This window comes from Diospyros lotus, chromosome 8 (genome assembly GCF_014633365.1).
Source record: "Diospyros lotus cultivar Yz01 chromosome 8, ASM1463336v1, whole genome shotgun sequence".
NCBI classification, from domain to species: Eukaryota; Viridiplantae; Streptophyta; class Magnoliopsida; order Ericales; family Ebenaceae; genus Diospyros; species Diospyros lotus.
In genome coordinates this window covers 35,512,116-35,534,168 of record NC_068345.1, presented here as the reverse complement: position 1 = coordinate 35,534,168, position 22,053 = coordinate 35,512,116, and the positions used below count along the sequence as shown (strand labels likewise).

The following is a 22,053-nucleotide window of genomic DNA, read 5'->3' as shown; positions in this document are numbered from 1 at the left end:
TAGCCCATGAAAAAGGCAGGCCAGATCAGGTCAAGCTAGGTAATGAGAAATGGGGGCTCGACATGGCTGTCAAGGTGGGATGGGAGGGCCATTTTGGTGGGCCACCCCCATTTTTGGTGGGTCAGGCTGGGCCTCAGGCCACAAAGTACTGACTCGGTCTAGCCCGTTTGCTATAGTATCAGGTCAAGTGGATAGGCTCATGGGTTGCCTGGCTCATTTATCATTTCTATGTAGAGGGAACCTCCTCCACAAAATATTAATAATTAATATTAATTTGTTAAGAATTTGATTGGAGTGAATATCGCTATCATTTCAGGGTTGTCATAATATTTTTTGATTTAATCTCCTTTGCTTGAGGGGTTTATCGAATGGGATCAAAAAGATTAAAATGCCTTTACCAAAAATTCAAATTTGCAAATGATGCCATTACTTTTGTCTTTCTCCTCTTTCTCTTTTTATGTCTATGATGCGATTGCCGTTGCCTTTGCCACGCTGCCTCTCTGCCATCGCATCGTCGCCTCCCTGTCTTGCCTTGCCAACAATCATTGCATCCTCCGATGACAACGAGGTGATGGCAGTGAGGTGAAGATGGAGAGGCAGCGTGATAAAGGTAGCGACAGTCGCATCGTGACCATGGGAGATGAGAGAGGCAAAAATAGTGATATCCCTTACAAATTTGAATTTTTAACGAGAGCATTTTGATCTTTTTGACCCCATTCGGTAAGTCCCTTGGACAAGGTAGCACGGTCCATATTTTTTTTTGTTATTGGATGATAGATGATATCCGACGGTCCAGGTAATGGTTGTACAACAAGCCACCTCACATCGCGCACACTGGATCACAAGAGGCCCCCTCACGGCCTCCCCCCTCACTCCTCCCAAAATGCAATTCGTCTATCCGATCGTCTCTGCCTTACAGGCGCAGCAGCAGCGATCGGCCGGAGCCCTAACTGACTCGCCGGAAAAATGGCCTGTATAAACTCCTCCTCCTCCGCCGCCGCCGCCCTATCATTGCTAAGGTTCTACTCTCTCTTCCCGCCCACCCCTCCATCTCCACTGATATTTCTGTTCAGTTGACTTCTGCAACTTGTTTTTGGTGGATTGGGACAGGAACTGTGGAAGTGTAAGAGCGATGGCGAGAATTAAATCACTGAGAGGAGGAAGAGGAGGAGCGTCGCCAGTCTCCTTCGTTCCCCAAACTCAGCGCCTTTTCCACCTTCCTCTTCAATTTCGCAGGTACATATATATATATATATGTGTGTGTGTATATTTTTTTTATAAATTTCCCTAACAACTTCCAACAATGTTGTTATTCTTGTGTGTTGAATTAGCAGAATTTATGTTTTCTTTTGTTAAATGGAAAATGATTCCTCTAGTATCATCTGTTCCCGTTACCAATGGACAGTCATCATAAACCGCCAATTAGGAATGCCTTCGCACGTAATTATACTGCCACTAACACTATGCATTTGACTGAATTGTCAGGGAAGGGAGAATGACAGGAAATTAAAGCCAATGAGATTTTATTGATATACAATGCCCTGCACTTTCTTTCCTATCTTTTATGTTTCCTTTCTTTTGTGTTTACAAATCCTACATTCAAATGTAACCTTAGAGATTTTAATTTTAATTTTTCTTTTTTAATATTTAGCTAACTATATAGTTTCTATAGTTTTGGGGTATAAACTTATTTTTTTGCCATACTGTCCTATCTGTCTCTACCCCCACAAAGGTTGTATTTCTACCGAACTTTCTGTGAGAAAAGATACCCCACAATTCAAGTGCCAGCATCTTTGTCATGGACTTTATTGTTTGATTTCCGAGTTCATATTTAATCAAGGGGAAATTAAGTCCCTATATATTTTGTCACCGATGACATCTTACTACATAGTCAATGTACAAAGAATGGTAGAACCACTCTTAACCTGTTTTACCCTTATCATTTCTATCCTTTATTCACTGTTAATCATGGTCGGAACAATGAATTGTGCAACCACTCATATAACTTCTGCTGCTTTTGTTTTCTGACAGAGCCATCTCTCATGTTAGTGCTACAAATGATGAAGAGGCCTCTGCAAGAGCAGCTGTTGACACTGGAGCTCCAACCATGTATTATGCTTCTAGGAAAATATAGTTGATATGGCATTTTGTTTTCATTACCTGCCACAACCAAGTTTGATATATTTAAATTGGAAATAATGCATTTGGCAATGCAGATTTTTGAATCTTGATGAATTTAAAAGTAACATAATATTGGAATGAACTTGAAAATCAGCATGTCTTTTTCAAACCTTTAAAACAACTTAATGAAATTTTGGAGTAAAAAACCAACAAAATTTAGAGTGACCTACAAGAGGACGATTCATTAAGCCATTGTCCTTTTCTATCTCAGATTTGACAAGATCATTGCTAAAGAGATCCCCTCCACTATAGTGTACGAGGATGAGAAAGTCTTAGCATTTCGAGATATTAATCCACAAGCTCCTGTTCATGTTTTAGTCATTCCTAAGTTTAGAGATGGATTGACACAGCTAGGCAAGGTAATTATCCTTTCTATTTTGTCCTTCCACCTTTTCAGTTGAACTCATAACCATATCAGTTCTATGCTTACTTCTGTATGCCTTGTGCATGTTTTGGCATGTGCAGAGGGTGATTTCATTTATTGGCATAATTGTTCTGTTGGTTTGTTCTCGGTGAAAAGTTGGACCTTCATGTTGCAACTATTAAACTATGTCTTATTTTTTTGTTCCTCGACTTTTTTTCTGCTGCCCTCAGAAACTATATTCGTTTGGTCTGAATTTTACACGAACAATCAAAAAATTTAATTGTAAATGTAGGATAACCTCTGTCTGCACATTGCAGGGCTTTTATCACTGGTACAGTCAAATGCAAAGACCTCATAAATAACATTTCCAAACAGTTATAAATAGTTATCTCTTTCTCTCCCTCCGTGACAATTATTTTTACAAGTATTACAATCTTGTGTCCTATTCCATCGCTTTTGATCATTGTTGTGTTTTGAAGCTTGAGACATTTGTAAATTTTTTGTAACCTCTGCTAGGGAAAAGGATGAATAAGTGCAATTTGCACCTTTTTTCCCAGTATCTGTCAATAGACTGCTCCCAGAGTAATAAAAAAAAGTGCAATTCGCAGATTAACTGTAGGGTGAACTATTGGCAATATGACAGAAATTAATAGATACCAGGTGGTCAAAAATATCTTTAATCTAGAGAACTTTTACACGATGTGGTAAACAGAAGTTCAGTGTCACTAAGAGCAACTCACTTTATCAGTAAAGAAACAAATTGTCTTTTAAAGCCTCGAATTTAAGATACGATCAACGAAAGACTGCTGCTGGTGTTCTATTGATATAAGGATAATGATTCACCTTAGAGGCCTACTCTACAGAGGACTGTCTCTGGGACAGTGATGAGATCATTCCATGTTGACCTAGGCATCATTAGTTAAAACATTGAAGCAACCTCTCTCACCCAAGGGACCCTTCCCTGACCAGCTATGGTGACCGGGCGACCTTTTTAGAAGCTTTGTTGAAGATTGCTTATTCTTTCCAATTTCTAGACCACATTGTCAAAATAGAACAGATTCATGGTTACTAATAAGCCATCAGAAGAAAGCAATAGCAGAAATTCCCTTTTTCTATCTTTTCGTGATTAGTGGATATTTAACTTGTTTGGCATTTCAATTGAGGTTGCATCCTTTCCCTTTATCAGGCTGAAGCAAGACATCATGACATTTTGGGCGATCTTCTCTATGCTGCAAAAATAGTGGCAGAGAAAGAAGGTATTCTTGATGGATTCCGTGTTGTTATCAACAGTGGTCCAACTGCATGTAAGTTGTAATCCCACGTCTTTCCTTTTTTCTTTGCATTCTGTGTTCTAGGATTAATTTTATGTGGACCCTTGAGATTTTTTCAATTAAACATCCAATTATCAAGAGTTTAGAAAATAGGCAAAGACCTCCGTCAATGTTCATGTGTAAGCAGAGAGGCCTACTCCTGTCAGTGCCACTTTAATGATGTGTTCGTTAACCATTATTGACCAGTCAAAATGACTATTTTACCATCATCTGATTGAAATGATCTTCAAAATGTCTGAATAAATTAAAAATGGATTTTACCCACCTTTAGAGTAAATTTTTATTTATTTGGCCATTGAAAACGATCCATTTTCTTAAAGTTATAATCTATATGTACCATACATGTTAATACCATAGTTTAGAATACTGAGTATTTGTTTTTTTTTCTAGAAAGCATAGAATACTGGTTGATACCAAATAATACCTACTAAGTATAGGAATGGATTGTGCAAAAAAAATATATGTGGAATTATCCATGTTAGTATTGGATTGTTTATCGGTTTATATTGGTCTGTTCAATATATTTCAAATATTCTGTAAAAAAGTATAGGAATAGATTGTGCACAAAAAAAAAAAATGGGATTGCTTTATGGTGAGGTAGAAGATAGAATATGTGGCAATCTGTAAAAAGACACAAGTACCCCTGGCCAGTAACGCTTTGTGACAGCAAGAGACAATTGGAGGTCTTGCTGCCTGTGTAGAAAAGTTGATATCCGCAGCCAATATGCCAAACCACGAGTTTATTTAGATTCCCTCTATATGTTCCCCCATCTGTTGCTAAGGACCAGAGAAGACTTTGTAATAGGTTGTCACTTGCAACCCAACAATTATAAGGTTCACAATTGTCTCGCACTCGGTCAGACACAATCAAGTTTAATTGCTTCAATGCAAAACCATGATATCTCTCTCTCTCTCTCTCTCTTTCACTCACCAGGTCAATCAGTTTACCATGTTCACCTGCATGTACTTGGAGGGAGGCAGATGAATTGGCCGCCTGGTTAGATTGGATTCGGTTGCTTTGTAACTCCTGATGGTTTCTTGTTCCCATTCTGTTCTAGTACTGTTCTATTTACATTATCACTGTGCAGAGACTAGTAAAAGACTCTGGCATGGCCGTATTTTGCAATGCTTCCAAGCAATGAGAGATGGAGTTGTGGGAAATCTTTTGCAATTTCTCTTGGTAGATTAATTATTGTAGATTGTTGTACCTGAGATTGTAGGTAACACCATATGTATAAGACTGATGGGAGCTTACAACTTTCAACAGTTAAACCAAAAAATTGCCTCAACCTTGGGCACGTGCAGCATACATACATAATATGAGAACCTTCACAATTGAATTATATATATTTTGGAGAAAGAGTACAGATTGAAGTTGTGATGCAGACACTTATACCAGGGGCAGGGGAGCCACACCCTCCCTGTTGTCGTTTGTTTTGTTGGACTTGGACCTTGCTTGACTACTATATGCATCTCACGTTTGCAAATATATATGTTTGCAGGTAGCTAGCTCAACGACGACGGCTTTTTGACCAATGTTTTGAAAATCAGACTAGGAAAAAGAGCCAAAAATGGACGGGCTCGAGCACAAGAACAAACCAAGATTTATTTTTATCAAATGATTAAATAAATATGTCAGAATTAAAACTATGGTATAAAAACTAAAAAAAAAATCTAATTTATCCTTGATAATGTCAAGAATTTGCAGCAAACCATGTCATGTTTCTCCGCGACGACTCCATCGATCCAACAATAATGAGGCAGGCAGGCTCCCATACCATACCCCAATAAAAGATCACATCCTCGACAGTACAGTCGCATAAAACAACACCCCCGCTAGGGCCTAGCCTTCTACAGTACACTTCTACTTTAAGCATTTAGTCTGGATACTCCTTATACTTTGTTTTTTTGTCAAATTAATCTTTGTACTTGAATCGTCAAAACACTGTCCCCATTATTAATAATGTTATTGGACTAAAATGAAAAAAAAAAAATAAACATAATCTCCGTTTAACTAAAAAAAGAAGCAACCGCCCCCCCCCCCCCCAAAAAAAAAAAAAACTGCCAGCAAATGCAATAGCATGTAGAAGGAGAAGCAGCATGCAACAGTAAAATTATTTGGTGCACCGCACTTCAATGTGATACTAATGCTGTTAACAGTTGCAAAAGTCAATAAAGAATTGGTACAAACTAGAGCATACACATCATCCTCTCCAAAGCATGAGTAAAATTGGATAACCCCACCACCTATTTTATTAGACCTCACATGCCCTTTGTAGTAGTAAACATGGGGGAAAGAGAGGCATCGGCATACAGAACCTGCCTGATCTCTTTTAATGCAGCCATGTATGCCGCTCTATTAGTTACAACAAGTAGAAAGGTATGAATGTTTTGTTCCCCATTATCACCCTCAGCATTAAAAAATGCAGAAGATAGTATGTAGTAGACAACAACAGTGAAAATGAATACCCAAAAAAAAAATTTATTCTACCAAAAAACTCGAGAGAATAAATGATGCTGTGTAGTTTCGAGGGCAGGGGCAATACCTTCAGTTCTTCAACAATAAATAGCAGATGAGCCCAATCAAATACTTCTGTGCCATGATACAATCAGATGTCTACTTTCTGGTGGCTCTAAAGTCAGTATCTCATATTTTCTCTGAGAATAGAAACAGACCTTCAAACTTCATCTGTCATTAAAGTATTCACAAGAAGCATCACAGTGTGGTGCGGATTCCTGACTGGTTCGAACAGAGACAGGAGCAATCTGGATCAGGCAAGTCCCTCTTCACAAGACGTTTGTCGCGATTGATCATCAGTTTGATGAGTGGGAGTTTTAGAGAGACTTGACGCCAGATTTCTTTCACTGTTCCATTTGGATCCTCGTACTCAAAGTATCGCTTCACCTGAACCATATTTTTTAAATTTAATCAAATTGACTTTCAGAAATCTTCTATGGTTACACAACAAGATGACTTTTCTCTGCAATGACTCAACAGATATAGACAACAAGATAAAAAAGTAAACAAATTGATGTCGCCCTTTTCAAATATATCCCATAACTACACCTCATAAGATGTGGTTGGGTTTTTATGTTAACCGCATACAGTTTTAATTGCAGTATTCATTTTTAATATCACAGTTACAATATTGAGTGTGTGTGTTTAAGGTTTTTGGGCGGGGGGAACAATTTGCAAGATGCAAAGCTTTCATCTAGACACATTCAGCCTATAAATTGTCAGCAGGACTCTCACTTTCCTTTTTCTTTATTTATGGAAAATAACTGAACTGGCAAGTTTACCGTTAAGAGTAACCAGAGCATGTACATATTGGATCTTAAGCAGGGGACACCAACAAGGCCATTAGTTTCTAAGACAACATTATGGTTGAGCTCCAACCACCCTGAAAGTACAAGTACAGCCAACAACACCCCTCTATACCCTCTAAACTCATGAAAACCTTCAGATTTGTTGGCTCCTCCCTGAATACCCAATTTGGTGTTTCACCCTATAGGCCTTGATAACCCATGACCAGAAAATCAAGCCGGCTAACCTTTTTATTTCAGATGCCAAGTTCTTACATAATTGAAAATTAAATGCTATGATCCTTAGATCTCAATGTGATGCAAGAATAGACACTTTCTGGACGTGTTACATTCATACTAGCAATTATAAGTGTCGGATACTCAACCGTGCATTATGTACTTTTTTATAGCTTTATTTTTACAGAACTAGGAAGTTGAACGCTTGAGACTTATATTGATCCCTTAAATACACAGGAAAAACTGTAGTCCAGGTTGGGGGTTTTGGGGTGGGGGGGACTGGAAGCAAAAGATAAACAAAAACAACACTGAATTTATATTTATTAATTCCTCCTCTTATAATTGCAATTTAAGAATTTTGAACCCTAAAATTTGAATTTGTCTATTAATAAAACAAAGTGACTTATTCTTTCACATTTAGTAGAATTTGAAAAATTATAAAAATGTCATATAGGCCACAAAAGACCTTGACTTACAAAGTCAGACAGACCAGCAATGGCAATTAACTACAATATAAAGACATACGTATAAATATAATGCATGAAAATTAGTTGAAAGGGGCATAAAACGGAAACAAAATTATTTAACATTGATGCAAAAGAAACCTGAATCAACAGATATAAATTATAGTATGCCTGGGCGTTGGTGCTTAGCAGGCTGAAATCTGCCAGGCATCTTTTTACATTCAATGCGATGAGATCTCTGTGCAATTATATTTCTTATTAAAAATAAATAAATAAATTATGTGCACTTAGTCACATGATATTGCTTCTATGTGCATGTGCATTTAAAGATTTGATAGAGACAAACAAATTCAATAGATATATAGACAAACAAACAGCGACAGCACATTAAGGTTACCTCTTTCATTTCCTGTTGGAATTTCAGAATTGTCCTTGTGCTTACTCGCCTGAGCAATTTAATTAAGTAGCCTGGCTTTACAGCAGATTCTGAATCTACAAAGACTGCAATTTTTCTATAATCTATGATGTCTTCAAACGGTAACTCAATATAATCACTAATTATTACTGGAACACACAAGCTCACTATAGCATCAAAGAGTCGGCAGGCCGATGGAGTATCACCAGCAGGATGCAAACAGAACTTTGATGTATGCATTCCCTGCGAAGCTGCACGCCTACTCTCTCTGGATTGTGTACCATGTTTTATAATGACATCTTCTTCATTCTCAAGTAGTTGAAAAAGCAAGTCACGAATTTTCCCACCCTACAATTGAAGTATATGTCCAGTCATGTTTACAATCACATACAGCCACCTCACAAGCACAGAAAGTGAGAGCAAATACACACAGAGATCAGTTTTTGTCTCCAAAAATAAGGCACACGTCTAATTAGATGAAAAGGAACAGAATATATGTGTAGTAGTATCCCCCCTGAATATTCTCTCCTCTGTGGTGCTTAAGTGGCATTTCTATGCTCCTAGATTTTAAAAAATGGCACACCTAAGCATAGTATATATTGGTAATATATTTTCCAATTAATTTCTTATAAATGAAAAACTCTTATCTCAATTAAACTATATTTTCACGATTCTTACTCATTTTGAAGTCCTAGCTTAGAGGATGCTAGTGGCAATGAAGTTTATTCATTTTTTTATTTACTTTGATAAATAAAGACAAAGAAACAACATCAAAAGGGGGAGAACCCCATCTCTAGCTACTAATCATTTATATAGTTTGAATATTTAATTCAATAAATATTTCCCAAAAACACCATCTACCAAAGAAAAAGTTTATTTCCTACCATGGCTATCATCATCCAACAATTCTAATCCATCTCCTCCTATTTTTACCTAAGTTTTTGTTTTAATAACACTTTTTAAATTTCATGAATAAATTTTCATCTTTTTCATATAGTCCCATTGCTAAATTAATTTTTTGTACTAGATAAGCTACATATGCAAATATAATTGTTACGACAAATATAATGACACTTTATTTAGGCTAGTATAAGAAATTTTAATATAAGATAACAGTGTAACAAGCACAATAACCATAAACATGGAGGTAGCCCAAATTAGAATTTAGAAACTACATGCATTGAAATTCAAAGATGCAGCTTAAATCGTCATATTGTATATTTGTTGTTGTGCATAACTGTGATGGACAATATATCAATCAATAGTTTCATTTTAGTTAGATACAATAGAAATTTATAAATCAAATTTGAAGCAAGATAAAGCTATTTGGGAGCTAGGAATCCCAAATCACTAGTTCACTTGGTAAGCATAAAGTTGATTGACATACTTTGAAGGTCAGGAACTTTTATCCAGTAGTTTATTTGATAAAAAATCATCATCCATTAAAAATTGGAACCATTTGTAAGCTTTATCATGTCAAATTGCTTTGATGTCTTATATCATCATATCTTGTTTGCTTTGTCAGTAACATCTCATTTGTTACTTTTTCTAGGGATTTTGGGATTATACTTATATAAAATCATTTCAGGACTTATTAAAAATTGGAACCATTTGTAAGCTTTATCAGGTCAAATTGCTTTGATGTCTTATATCATCATATCTTGTTTGCTTTGTCAATAACATCTCATTTGTTACTTTTTCTAGGGATTTGGGATTATACTTATATAAAATCATTTCAGGACTTATTATGTGGATGATTTATCAATAGGAATTGTATATTTATCTTAATGCCTTTTATTTGTCTAACAGTCCAGGCTTAACTGATAACGTCCTTGGTAAATATTTATACACACACACACACACAAAGTCCTAGTAGAGATACAGTTTGCAATAACCAAATACAATGTGTTAATCAAGGTGTAAATCATTCTTCCTCCATAGAGAGTGTTACGGCAGGCACTACACATAAACAATAGCTCAGTTTGACCCCATTTTAGCACATCTGTGGGAGCGTGTTAAGGATTCTTTAACTTAAAATTGTTTCCTTATTCCTCTTCATTTGTTTAACATACAAATGTTAAAGCAAAACCTTTTCCTTTTTATTCCTCCCTGGAAGCACTGCTGGCCTTCGTAATACAGTGGCTCATATTGAGAGTGAATGGACAATATCCTTGTAGTTAACGAAAGTCACACCCATTTGTCATTCTCCAGCCCCATCAAATAGTACGAATATAAATGCTAGAAAAGAACTATCAGTCTATCACCGAGTCAATTTCCAATGAAGAGGATTACACCTTAATTGCAGGAACCAAATAGGCTCTAGGAACACTCACAACAGCCCTCTATCTATAGCAAATAATATTTTGTAATTAAAATTAGGAAGTGTAAAATTGGCCGCCCTCTTTATGGGGACAAGTTCATTTTAAACCAAACAGATAACTAGTTGTCCGCAAAATGGATTTTCTGTTTCTTTCGTTCCAAGTATACCAGATATAACGAATAACAAAGAAGCATAGATAATTACCTCTTTCCGATACCGGTTCCCCATGAAGAACAACAAAGACTTCCGGGACTCAATACCAACATCCCCATCGAAGGTCCTGATCCTATGAGAGTAAGGCAAGATCACATCCTTGACCAACGAGGCCCGAGCTCGGGCCAGCCTCCCGAAATCCGAAACAAGAAGCACGCTATTCTTGACCCGATCGACCACCTTGTACAACGCATTCGGGTCCTGACATATGAACACGTGGTCCCAGCCATTGTTCCTCTTCCAGTAGGGCTGCCCCTCTAACCACTCGATCAGAGCCTCCTGCATCTCCTCATCGCTGTAGGTTGGACCATCGCCGGCCACGGAAGCAGCGGGCCGGATCGGATTCACTACCAAGCTTAGCGACGAGAAGAAAGGCACGTAGAAGAGGTCGGCCTGGGCGGGATCGAAAACCCTAGTGATTGGCGAACCGGAGAGGTCGTTGCGGTTCAAATCGGCGAACAAATGCCACTCGGCCGAGTGCTGGTTGCCCGGGTACTTCAACTCGGAAACGTCGTCCACCGGAGCTTTCAGGCCCCCTCGGGCCATCGCGTAGCTCTCTATCACCCCGTACGTGAACTTTCTCGGGAGATCGTACATGTAGACCATGACGGGGCCAGAATTCGCGGGAAAACCGATGGCGTTGTTTTCCCGGGAAACAAAGGCAGTGTCGGCGTCGAGCTTGGAAGGGCTAGGGTAAACGAAGGTGTTGAAGAGGGCGTAGCAGGCGATGAGGACGAAGGCGGTGGCGAGCGTGGGTTTGAGGAGCGATTTGCGGCCCATTTTGGGGGATGCTAGGGCTAGGTTAAGGGGGTTTTGGGCATGAGAATCTGGCGGCGATCTGGTGGGTCTGGGTCGCTGGTTCATCCTATAATCGGCGTTGATGGCCGCTTCTTCGGTGGCGCATCGTTGCAGCCACAGTCGCCGGACAGTCTCTTCCGCCGATCAGCTCAATTAAATAGGAGGAGGGTGATTCCATGTGATTGTCGTCATTGCCCGGTTGAAGGAACAAAATGAGAAGGAAAAACTTTTTGCTTTCGCCAGAAAATATTTCTGCCCGTTTTACTGCATCAAGCAGTTGTACGTTGACCTGTCGAAAGGTAGTGACGTGTGGCACGGTGAGGACAAATAATGTCCACAAGTTAATTTTAGAAAATACTTTCGGATTATAAAGCTATGGGATTAGTGATATAATATAATGGTTAATGCTAATTATTATGGGTTAAAGCGTTAAAAATATATCTTATTTTTCGGTAAGTATATTTATTAAATGTTAATGTCTAGAGAATCAAATCAGAATGTTAATTAAATTGAATATTAAATTAAAAAAATAAAAGATCCTTTTCGAATTAAAAAATATTTTTATGAAATAAAATAAATATATATTAATTAAAATTATGTATAAAATTTACAATTTATCCATTGAGCCTATTCTTAAATAAATTGTTATTTCATCATATTATTTGTCATTTGTAAATGAAAATTCTAAATACGTTATATATATAGAAAGTATTTAGATTTAGGTCCAATTTCACAAAAATAAAAGAATTTAGAATAAGGCATAGACTTAGAAGGCAATTATTTTTTTAAAATAGAAAGTTCCACTAATCAAACCAAAACCCGCCAAGTCCCAACAGTCAAGTAAGCAAGCAAAGCATCATCACATCAAGAAACCAATCACGCTCAGAAGAGCTTCACCTCACAACAAGCTGTCTGCTTTCGTCGGCAACCTCCTGAAGAAGTTGAACGGCGACGACGGCAACTTCACCCGGAACCTCGGATGTCTCAGAACATAGAAAGCAGCAAAAAGGGCCACCACTTCCATCCGAGCGAACAACAACAGTACGCCACAAACCAAACAGACGATCAGAAACAGAGCCGTGGCTCTCGGATCCCTCCACGTCAACAGCGAATGGAACCTCTCCCCTTGCGTCGCCAAATCTCCCACCACCGCCTGCATTCTCGCCGCAATGCAACGCAGCCGATCATACCTCGCCCTCAGAGCGTCCCCCTTGCAGGACGACGGAAACGTGTCGAACTCTTCCCCCAGTTCATCCGCCGTCGCCGTGTCGGCTTTCGAGAGCCTGGCGTCCATGTGCGGCGGATGCCTTGGCCGGCTCCGGTAGTTCCAAAGACCCACCAACAAAATTGAAAGCAAGACCGTGCTGAGAATTAGCTGTCCACGTACGTAAAGTTAATCCTCTTCTATCTGTAAACTTTAAATTTTTTATTTTTATTTTAGATAAATGATTAGCGGTTACCTTTGGGTGGATGATCAGTAGCAGGCACAATAAATGTACACTTGTCGTCGTGAAAGGACTTTTCCAGGTGCGTATATCGTCGAACCATTGGGACACTTTGGCGAGGCCGGATAGAACGTCGGCAATACGGCAAACGTGGGCTTTGCTTTTGCGCATGCTCCACATTTGGGATCCCACATCGAGCATATATTCCACCACCTCTCTTCTTAGAGGCGGCTCCGCCCGGCTCAGCCTCGTCGAGATCACTTGAGTCGCTTGGTGCCTTAAACTGTCTTGCTGAAAGATAGACAGTGGGTGAAGATAATGCATTTTGGGCAAAAGGGGCAGTGAATAGGTCTGGATCATGTTGAACAATGAGGAGCAAGTGAATCTTACTGCCAATTGAATTTCTCCCATTTTTTTCACCCCGGACTGATGTAGGACTATAAGCGGGTATGAATGGGTATAGACTCTATCCGTTTCGAGTGTCGATAGCCGAATCCTAACTTTCCCCATTCGGGCATCATGGACTCCCTTATCCTTAATTCCGTGCAGGTGGCAGTTGTCAAATGCCACAATTGTGATCACAGTGCAAGGATCAAACACCTCCCAAGTATACTGTTCATTCCATTTCGGGTTCAGGCTGTCTATGATTGTCCTGGTCCGGATCCATTTCTGCCCGTACTTGGCCACGCAATACGCATCGGTTGTCCCCCGGCCGTCCCTCGTCTTCATTGCCGACAAGCCTTGAGCGCTCAAAATCCCCAATTCCAACACCCCCATGCCGGGCTTGCAGAGCTGCTTTTCAGTCGCCCTGAGGTCGCTGCTGTACTGAGTCAACTCATCAAGAACATGGTACCCGCCGTCCATGCTTACCCTCATATGAATCCTGCCGGCAATCTTCTGACCGCCGCCGCCGCCTGCAGATGGCTTCTCGAGATTGTACCACCGGCTACTCACACAACTGCATTCTGTCCTCTTTTCAACGTTCAGCAAAGGAATTCCACACTTACCCAAAATTGCATCTTTATTCGGCGCCACTTTATCTTCCACGCTTAAAACCAACTGTTCCTCGAACGGTTCTGCAACTACGAACATCAAGTCTTCGTTCCACATCGGATTCACAGTCTTGGTCGGAGAAATCCTGGTCCTCATTAGCACGTTCCCCAGCGCAATCTTCACGAAAACTTCCGGCGGCCTAGTCCGGTCACTCGGCTGCAATTCGTGGGCCTCGATCACGTTCACTCTGAGATACCACAGCTTCGGGGAGAGATATATCTTGGATCGGATATTCGCTACGCCTTCGCCGATAGCCCCGGCGGCGTCCAAATGCCAAGCCTCGGGGAACGCCTCGTCGGCCTGAGTCCCCATCCAGACGGCGAGCATCAACTCGGGTCTGACCCGAAGCCCGTTCCGATTTTCCAGATTATACCATTGCGGTGCCAACGGACTGTCCGGCGGAACTCTCTTCGGAACGTCGGAGAGTTCGAAGACCAGTTTGCCGATGTAATCGTCGCCACCGGAATCCTTATCTTTCACGTTAACCTCAACAAATGAGGCCTGAATTCGATCTTTCAGGAACGCAAAGACCCGGTTCCATTCTGGGTTGGACTTGTTCTGAGAATTCTGTGTAACACCCTTGTAGTTTCCAAGCTTCACTTCAACGTACGGTTCACAGCCGCCATTATTAACGTTCTTCGGATGCAACTCCTTGGCCTTGACTACCCTGACATACAGGTAGTCCATTTGCTCGACGAGATGAAACGTCGTGGTAACTCTGTCGCCCCCGAGATTCGGGGATGTCTCCTTCAAAGCGAAATCCTCCGGAGGGTTTGGCGCCGGCGCCGGATTCTGGGTCTGCGTTCTCGGCGGCATCCGTATATTGGATTGAGCAAAAGTAATGGAAGAACGAAACAAAGAAATGCTCGTCGTCCAGACTATCAAACGACAATGGATTGGAATTTTGAGTTTTGAAACGGTTACAGGAAGATCAAGAGACAATCATCTGTTTCCTATAATTTTGGTAACAAAAAATTAACTTTCTGATGTTGATAATAACACGACAGATCATCGTGTTAATTAAATATTAATTTTTAATTAAAAATATATATTTTAATCCTAACCTTTCATTCTTAATTGAAAAAAAAACATTTAATTAAATTTTTACTCAATTTAATTTAATTTTAATAACCATAACAAAATGTATAAAAGAGATGTTAGGCAGATGAAACATAGCTGCTTTAGTCTTATCAAAGGAGAATACATTAGTCATAACTCTTAATAATATTCTATATAAAATTATAAATGTGATTTTGCATTTTAGATGATAAAAATTTTAATAAAGAGTCTCATAATAATTATGAAAAAATAATCATTTATTTAACGAATATATACTGAATATCATCTACACTTTTACGACATAAAATAATTTTTGTTTATAAAATAATGTGAGAATAATTGGTTCGTAATTAGCATAAATTAATTTTTTAAGAATTTATTTAATAAATTATAGTTGTCAAAATGATATTGAATTAATCATTAATTTATTTCTTGAAATAACACGTGTCCATATATATATTTTTTGTATTTAAAATAAAAATATTAATGTGCTAATAATTTGATTTTTTTTAATTAATAGTCTCAAAAGTTTTAAGAAAAAATGAGAGTTATAATTAAAATAGAACACAATTTAAATAATTAACTTTATTACATTAATAATGTAATGTAGGGGCAACAACTTATTTCATTTAAAAATTTCAATAAATTAAACCCCGCAACAAAAACCAAAGTAACAATATGGTGCCAACACTTTCTTTCTTCTCTCATATCTTGAGTTGGACGCCTGGTAGAAACCCTAAAACACGAACTTACATATTTCGATCCTCAATTCAAACTTCACACATTAGGTTTTGCAATGTTTTGCTAATTTAAAGGGCAGACTAAATACTCTGATTTTAGTATTGATTCATAGCTCGTCGCTTCTGTTCTAATCCTATCAACCATAGAGTTTGCGATAAGTTCAGTGCACATTTAAACATACGTTTTATGTGTGCTATTTTTTAACACGAGTGATGTGACACTACCTAAAATTACGATAATACCCCTACGTGCTAGTGGCCTCGCTCGCCATGTGGATTGCCCGAGAGACCGACACGTAGGCAAATCCACAATTCGAAATAGAGTCCGAGAAATCCGGATTGGGCCGCAAGACCTGTTCCAACTTGACCTGAGATCCTTGGGAGTCGTGTCTGCTCATATCGAGTTTTATCTCGGGTACCCCATAAAATGTCCACCTATACAAGATAAGAGTGTTCACCAGGTATGATCAAACTCTACAACTCTCACGTTTATTACTACTTACATTTATTTTACTGATTTGAGTCTCGGAGTCCACCCCGAGGGACCCTAGTCCCGTCACTCCATTGTCTTACAGGTTCTATACTCGAGGTTCGACATTGCCAAGTTCGAGATACTATTCCCGAAGTTCATTCACAGAGATAGCACGTAGTGATCGTTCCAAAAACCATCGTCAACGAGAATTTTCATGTTCGTGGGTTGGTGGAATCCTATATACGTTATTGAACTTTCTGATTCTAAACCAATATTGGTTCAAAGTTTTCTTAAATGCATTTCAATTGTAGTTGTGGTTGGTTTTGTTTTAGTTTAATTAGGTTGATTTTGATGATTTTTATAGTGGTTTCCCGATCTGTTTAATGGATTTTTGCTTTAGGTAGTTGGCGCGGTTCTTATTCTGGTTGATGAACCGCTTCCAAATGGTGGGTGGGTTATTTTCATGTACCGCGGATTCTCATATTTTTCTGTTAACCTATGATTAGCTGTTTGGCTGCTGAGTAAAGGGAAAGGAATTTGGGAACTGAAATTTGAATGACGGAATTTCAGATCCCCACAATTAAATTTAAATTTATAGGATAAAAAAATAAATAAATTTTTAATAATAACTCAGCCCAACTGGATCTATCTATCTAAGCCCCGCCCAATGTTTTTGGAGCCCACCCCCTCTGGCCTCTGCAAACCGCCAAACCCTTCGTTCTCCCCCTGCTCTTCTGCGAACCCTTCTCTCTCCCTCGCTCCGTCCGTCGCCGGTCGCTCGCTCGCTCTCGGCGCCTCGCTCCGTCGCTGGCTTGCCTCTCTTTCGCTCTCGCTTGCCCTCGCTGTTGCTCGCTGCGGCAGTGCGGCTAACACCCATATCTGCTTCATCCGAGCCCGGATCTGTACAACTGGTATGTTTTCTCTTCTGTGATTCTCTCGATTGGCAGCTAAATCTAGATATTGCTAGTTATGCTTGCGGTTTTTATGCTTTTCGGCCATATTTTTTTTTAGCTGTTTATGCTTGATTTGTTCGCCCTCGGTCGCTCGCTGCGGCAATTTGTGAGGGGCGGGCGCGGGCCCCATGGAAGTGGAGGTGGGACCCACACCCCAATCCCCCTGCTAGCGCCCCCCCACCACCGTAAATTTCTGGATCCGCCCCTGTCGAGGAGTTTGGCGACACTTCAAATTGGGCGTGCAAGAATTGTCATGTGTGATTGAACCGAGTAAAAGGATATGGACATGTATTTTCGTTGCCTACTATATTACCTTTATGTAGTAGTGCTGATGTGATTTTTGTATGTCAATACAATTCGTTCTCACTTCGGGCAAAATGAAGTGTGAAAACTGATAACGGTACATAGTGCCTGCAGCAAATTACAGATAAAAGTTCAACAGATTTCTAGAATTAGGTGGAACGTCAAATATTGTAGAGGAGTTGATTATATCAGTTATCTTTATCTGTTTCCTTTTCAGATATCTGGTGTGTAAAGCTCAATGTTTATGTCTTTTAATTTATGAGTTGCTACTGCCATGCAGTTTTGAGAAGAAAGATGCTAGAGAATGAGGCAAACCCTGTTATAAGCAAAACAACTCGTTTGCCGCGGAAACGTTTCTATCGAGCACGGGCTCACAGCAATCCGCTAAGTGACTCTCACTTTCCAGTGCCTATCTCCCCTTGCCATGTTGAGTATTCCCAACATTTCCCTGAACTATTTTCATCTGATCAAGTTGGGCATTCTAGGAAGATCCAGTTTGCAGACATTGGTTGCGGTTTTGGAGGACTTCTAATTAATCTTGCAACGTTGTTTCCTGATACGCTAATGATTGGGATGGAGCTGAGAGATAAGGTGATGGAGTATGTCAAGGAACGGATTTTGGCTTTGAGAGGGGTAAATCCTGGTCAGTACCGTAATATATCAGTGGTGCGAACTAATTCCATGAAATACATTCCCAATTACTTTGAGAAAGGACAGCTTTCAAAAATGTTTTTTCTGTTCCCCGATCCTCATTTTAAAGAGAAGAATCATCGCCGTAGGGTTATCAGCCCACACTTGCTAGACGAATATGCTTACGTGCTTGGAGTTGGAGGGATCATATACACAATTACAGATGTGGAAGAACTTGGGGACTGGATGAAGACTTGTTTAGAGAGGCACCCTATGTTTGAACCTCTTTCACACGAAGAACTTGAAGCTGATCCTGTTGTCAAACTCTTGAGTACTGCCACTGAGGAAGGGCAGAAGGTTGCTCGGAATGGAGGGCAAACTTTCCAAGCAGTTTATAGACGGATTGTTCCAGCTTCTTGATCTGGATGGACATTAGTTATAATGGAATATCATGCATCATGGTTTTTAGGTTTGACAGTCCTTTTCAGTTTTGTAGCTTCGGTTCTCATGCAGATACTCTGGTTGCTTGAAATCTTAAGTTACTATGATATTTTTTTCTCTGTTTTATCATGCTTTGTTAATGCCATTCCAAATTATTATCATCCTCATCACCACCACCACTATTTGATCTAGTTTAAACTTTCCATATATATTTCGGACATGATACTCTAGGGTTGGTTGGTTTGCCCTGATACCTCTATGGATGAAAAGGAGGTATTGGATTAGTGCATCTATCTCTTGCAAGCTTTCCATGGTGCTGCTCCTTTGGGGGGTTCTTAATTTTTAGCTTCCAAGAAAAACAAAAATTCATGCTTCAAGTTTAAAGAAGCAAATTTGGTTGTTTGACATTGGTAGAAAGGATAAGCTAATGTATAGACTTATTGATGCACTCATAGTTATCTAGTACAAGAAATGTTCATTGATCAATGACTGCCATGTATGTAATGTCCAAATACACATGCAAAGTTGCAAACATTTTAATTTCTCTTCATAAGATATGTGTTTATGTCTAAATAGAACGGTCTTGTTCTTTACAACATCATCTTGGAAGAGGGGAATAAAAAATAAGCTTGCACATGGAAAACCAGGTGAATCAGTGATTGCTCTTCTCACAAGCAGTAGCATCCTTTTCCTTAGACTACTAGATTACTTCGTACAGCAGTTAGAAGCCATGCTGGAAGTTTGATATTTCATGAATACTGATATATGCAGATTTACCAGAGTATATGTTATGATAGTCTCCTAGTTCATTATAGGGGCTCAGGTATGCTATCCAATCCATTTTGTTCTTCTATTCAGTTGCTACTAATTTGTTAAGGACTTTGTCAAATTGTAAATCAACTTTTTTTGAACACCTTCAGTTTGTATTACTGGAGCTGTATCAGGTCCTAAACCTTCACCTTCAGTTAAAGATGCTTTTGTTCATACAGTTATGCATACTTGTAAATTATGATGGATGCAGCAAGAATTATAGAATCATATATGACAGCTATTACAGTTACTTCCCTCATGTTGTCCCAGAAAGTGGTAGTTGATCAATTAAAATTTGTATTCCTGGTTTAACTGATATATGTTCTTAGCCTCACAGGGACAGTCCACAAACTGATATATGGAAAAAGACTTGTTAGATGTTAAATCCAGGTGATAATGAACTTTGTTTCATGAATTAGACTGCCATTTAGGTCCCAACTGATAAAGAATTGTTTGTTTCAACCATTTTGCAGGGATTAAAGAACTTGTCTTTCCTGATCCACATCATCCATTGCAATGGTAACAGAAGCTGGGCTTCTGTGCACCTAACAGACCAGAAAGAGTGTGGGGAATAGAAGGGGAGGAGATATGCTAGAAATAGTTAAAATTAGAAACTCTAAATGGCAACATCATAAGGTTCTTGGAAACATGAAGCTATTAGAGCGAAACGGGGGAATCATGAGGAAGAATGTTGCAATGAAAGCTATATAAACTCATAATTATAGATGAGATCAGGTATGTCGTGCCTTCATTTTAGTACATATGGTAAGAAAATAGTATTAGATTTAATGTTGTTATCGGTAAGACGTTTGCATAGGAATAGTCTTCTTGGTATGGTATAGTGACAACAGATAAGAACAAGATAGATGTAATATAGTTAAAACATGCAACAAAACATCTGATATTGCAGAAAAAGTGGAGTTGGTTCGATTGTCATTCGACTTATTTCCAATAATCCTAATGCTACCAAGGACATGAGTATGTTAGTTTTCAAGACTAACATAAGAACAATTATTTTTCTCAAAATCTAAAGTTAGGTTTTAGGGCGAATGGCAGCACCCTTGACAACTAAACCTCTCTTCCACTTGCCACCTTTGTATTCACAGAGAGAGAATTGAATGTCTCCCATGGTGTCATGCGATGGTGAAGTCCTAAACTCCCCTGCTGGGATTTCTATCCATCTTCCTCTTGGCTTTTCCATCAAATTTTCCTCATGCTGCTGAATGCTTCCATCAGGAAGAATTAGCCTAAGGTTCACACCCACTTCCCAACCATAAGCGGGATCCTTCAACATCATCACAAACACGACCTCATATTCAACTCCTGGTGAGAGATTTCTTGCCTCAAAATTTCCATGAATTTCTAGCCAGCAAACATTTAACAGTTCGGCAACCTCAACCAACACATCACTGCAAAACCACATGAAATCTCAAGTGGTTATTATGGACACATGAGAAACAATTGTTGTTTTCTTTGGTGGGTAGCGATTGCGGGTTCTAGTTACCTTGTTTCTTTCTCACTATACCAACGCCAATATTTATAATCTTCAGACCAAGTGATTGAGAGATCTCTGGAAAACAGCATGAAACAGTTGCTATTGGACTTCCTATCAACCCAATACTTCTGCATGGAAACAAGGAACTTTCATGTCTTAGGGCATATTAACACAAATAAGATTCATAGGCAGAAGAGAAAGCAAATTGAGCTTGCCTTTTTCTTCTGGGTTAAGAACACTCCTGCTTGAAGCTGATCGGACAGCTTGTCTGGTGAGGACTTGTCAATGGGCGAGTCTGCATCTTTGATAATGGCTTCGTAATTATGGGGTAGTTTCACTTGCGCTGTCGTCCTACCAACCTTAGAATCAATGGCAGATCCCTCGGAGACTCTCTTCCTGGGCTCTTCGTCTTGGTTACGGGTCACTTCTGTTGTTTCATTAGGCATGGAATTAACGCCAGAAGATGATGAGCTGTGTGGCACTGATTTCTTTGGCTCTTCTGTAACTTGTTGAGCCTCATCTTGAGACGAACTTGCTCCCATCTTTTCACAGTATCATAAATGGGTTGCAAAATGGCCAATTTATGGTATGAGAAAATGATATTTTTGCTGGATTTTTGTACAATGATAGTGATGTTTTAACATGTATGGTCTACTTTAATGAAATGCTTTACTTTGTAGGAATATATAGTTTATGGAATAAGCAGCCCAATGCCGATCACAACAGAATTTATTCCGTCAGCTCCATGTATGGCTTTGCATTGCATGGTTATCATATTTTGATGCCCTCTTTATTCCTTCATGATGGCAGAATGGTGTTGAAGAATATAATCACTAGCATCTTTGCTTTCGGCCAAAATCATATCCTGGCGACCACGGGAAAGTATGATACAAGCGTTGGACGTTCCCACTTGTGCTTTTACCAAATTAATCTATATATTGCCCGGCATAGCTCACTCGTCAGGATGAACATGAAAAAAAGACTTTTTACCCTCACATTTACGTTTATAGTGTGTTAATGTTCAAA

The 22,053-nt window shown here is 39.2% G+C and overlaps 5 protein-coding genes across 5 annotated transcripts; 2 read left to right on the top strand and 3 right to left on the bottom strand.

Annotated features, from left to right (window-relative positions):
- The first annotated feature begins 853 nt into the window (after positions 1–853).
- On the top strand, positions 854–5,225 carry LOC127807839 (14 kDa zinc-binding protein-like). The gene is made up of 6 exons (XM_052345983.1): positions 854–1,019; positions 1,111–1,236; positions 2,032–2,109; positions 2,393–2,540; positions 3,732–3,849; positions 4,811–5,225. Exons 1-6 carry the CDS (start codon positions 967–969, stop codon positions 4,876–4,878), a joined length of 591 nt encoding a protein of 196 aa, XP_052201943.1. The 5' UTR covers positions 854–966; the 3' UTR covers positions 4,879–5,225.
- Positions 5,226–6,097: 872 nt separating this feature from the next.
- On the bottom strand, positions 6,098–11,862 carry LOC127808734 (probable arabinosyltransferase ARAD1). The gene is made up of 3 exons (XM_052347317.1): positions 10,820–11,862; positions 8,278–8,643; positions 6,098–6,781 (listed from the first exon to the last, which is right to left on the bottom strand). Exons 1-3 carry the CDS (start codon positions 11,690–11,692, stop codon positions 6,593–6,595), a joined length of 1,428 nt encoding a protein of 475 aa, XP_052203277.1. The 5' UTR covers positions 11,693–11,862; the 3' UTR covers positions 6,098–6,592.
- A 662-nt stretch (positions 11,863–12,524) lies between these two features.
- Positions 12,525–14,940, bottom strand: LOC127808613 (FT-interacting protein 3-like). The gene is made up of 2 exons (XM_052347184.1): positions 13,087–14,940; positions 12,525–13,001 (listed from the first exon to the last, which is right to left on the bottom strand). Exons 1-2 carry the CDS (start codon positions 14,938–14,940, stop codon positions 12,525–12,527), a joined length of 2,331 nt encoding a protein of 776 aa, XP_052203144.1.
- A 2,019-nt stretch (positions 14,941–16,959) lies between these two features.
- LOC127807778 (tRNA (guanine-N(7)-)-methyltransferase) lies at positions 16,960–18,931 on the top strand. The gene is made up of 2 exons (XM_052345873.1): positions 16,960–17,306; positions 17,932–18,931. Exons 1-2 carry the CDS (start codon positions 17,063–17,065, stop codon positions 18,699–18,701), a joined length of 1,014 nt encoding a protein of 337 aa, XP_052201833.1. The 5' UTR covers positions 16,960–17,062; the 3' UTR covers positions 18,702–18,931.
- Positions 18,932–19,923: 992 nt separating this feature from the next.
- Positions 19,924–22,040, bottom strand: LOC127807779 (lectin-like). The gene is made up of 3 exons (XM_052345874.1): positions 21,243–22,040; positions 21,037–21,155; positions 19,924–20,941 (listed from the first exon to the last, which is right to left on the bottom strand). The coding sequence occupies exons 1-3, from the start codon at positions 21,567–21,569 to the stop codon at positions 20,566–20,568; spliced, it is 822 nt and encodes a 273-aa protein (XP_052201834.1). The 5' UTR covers positions 21,570–22,040; the 3' UTR covers positions 19,924–20,565.
- Positions 22,041–22,053: the final 13 nt, after the last annotated feature.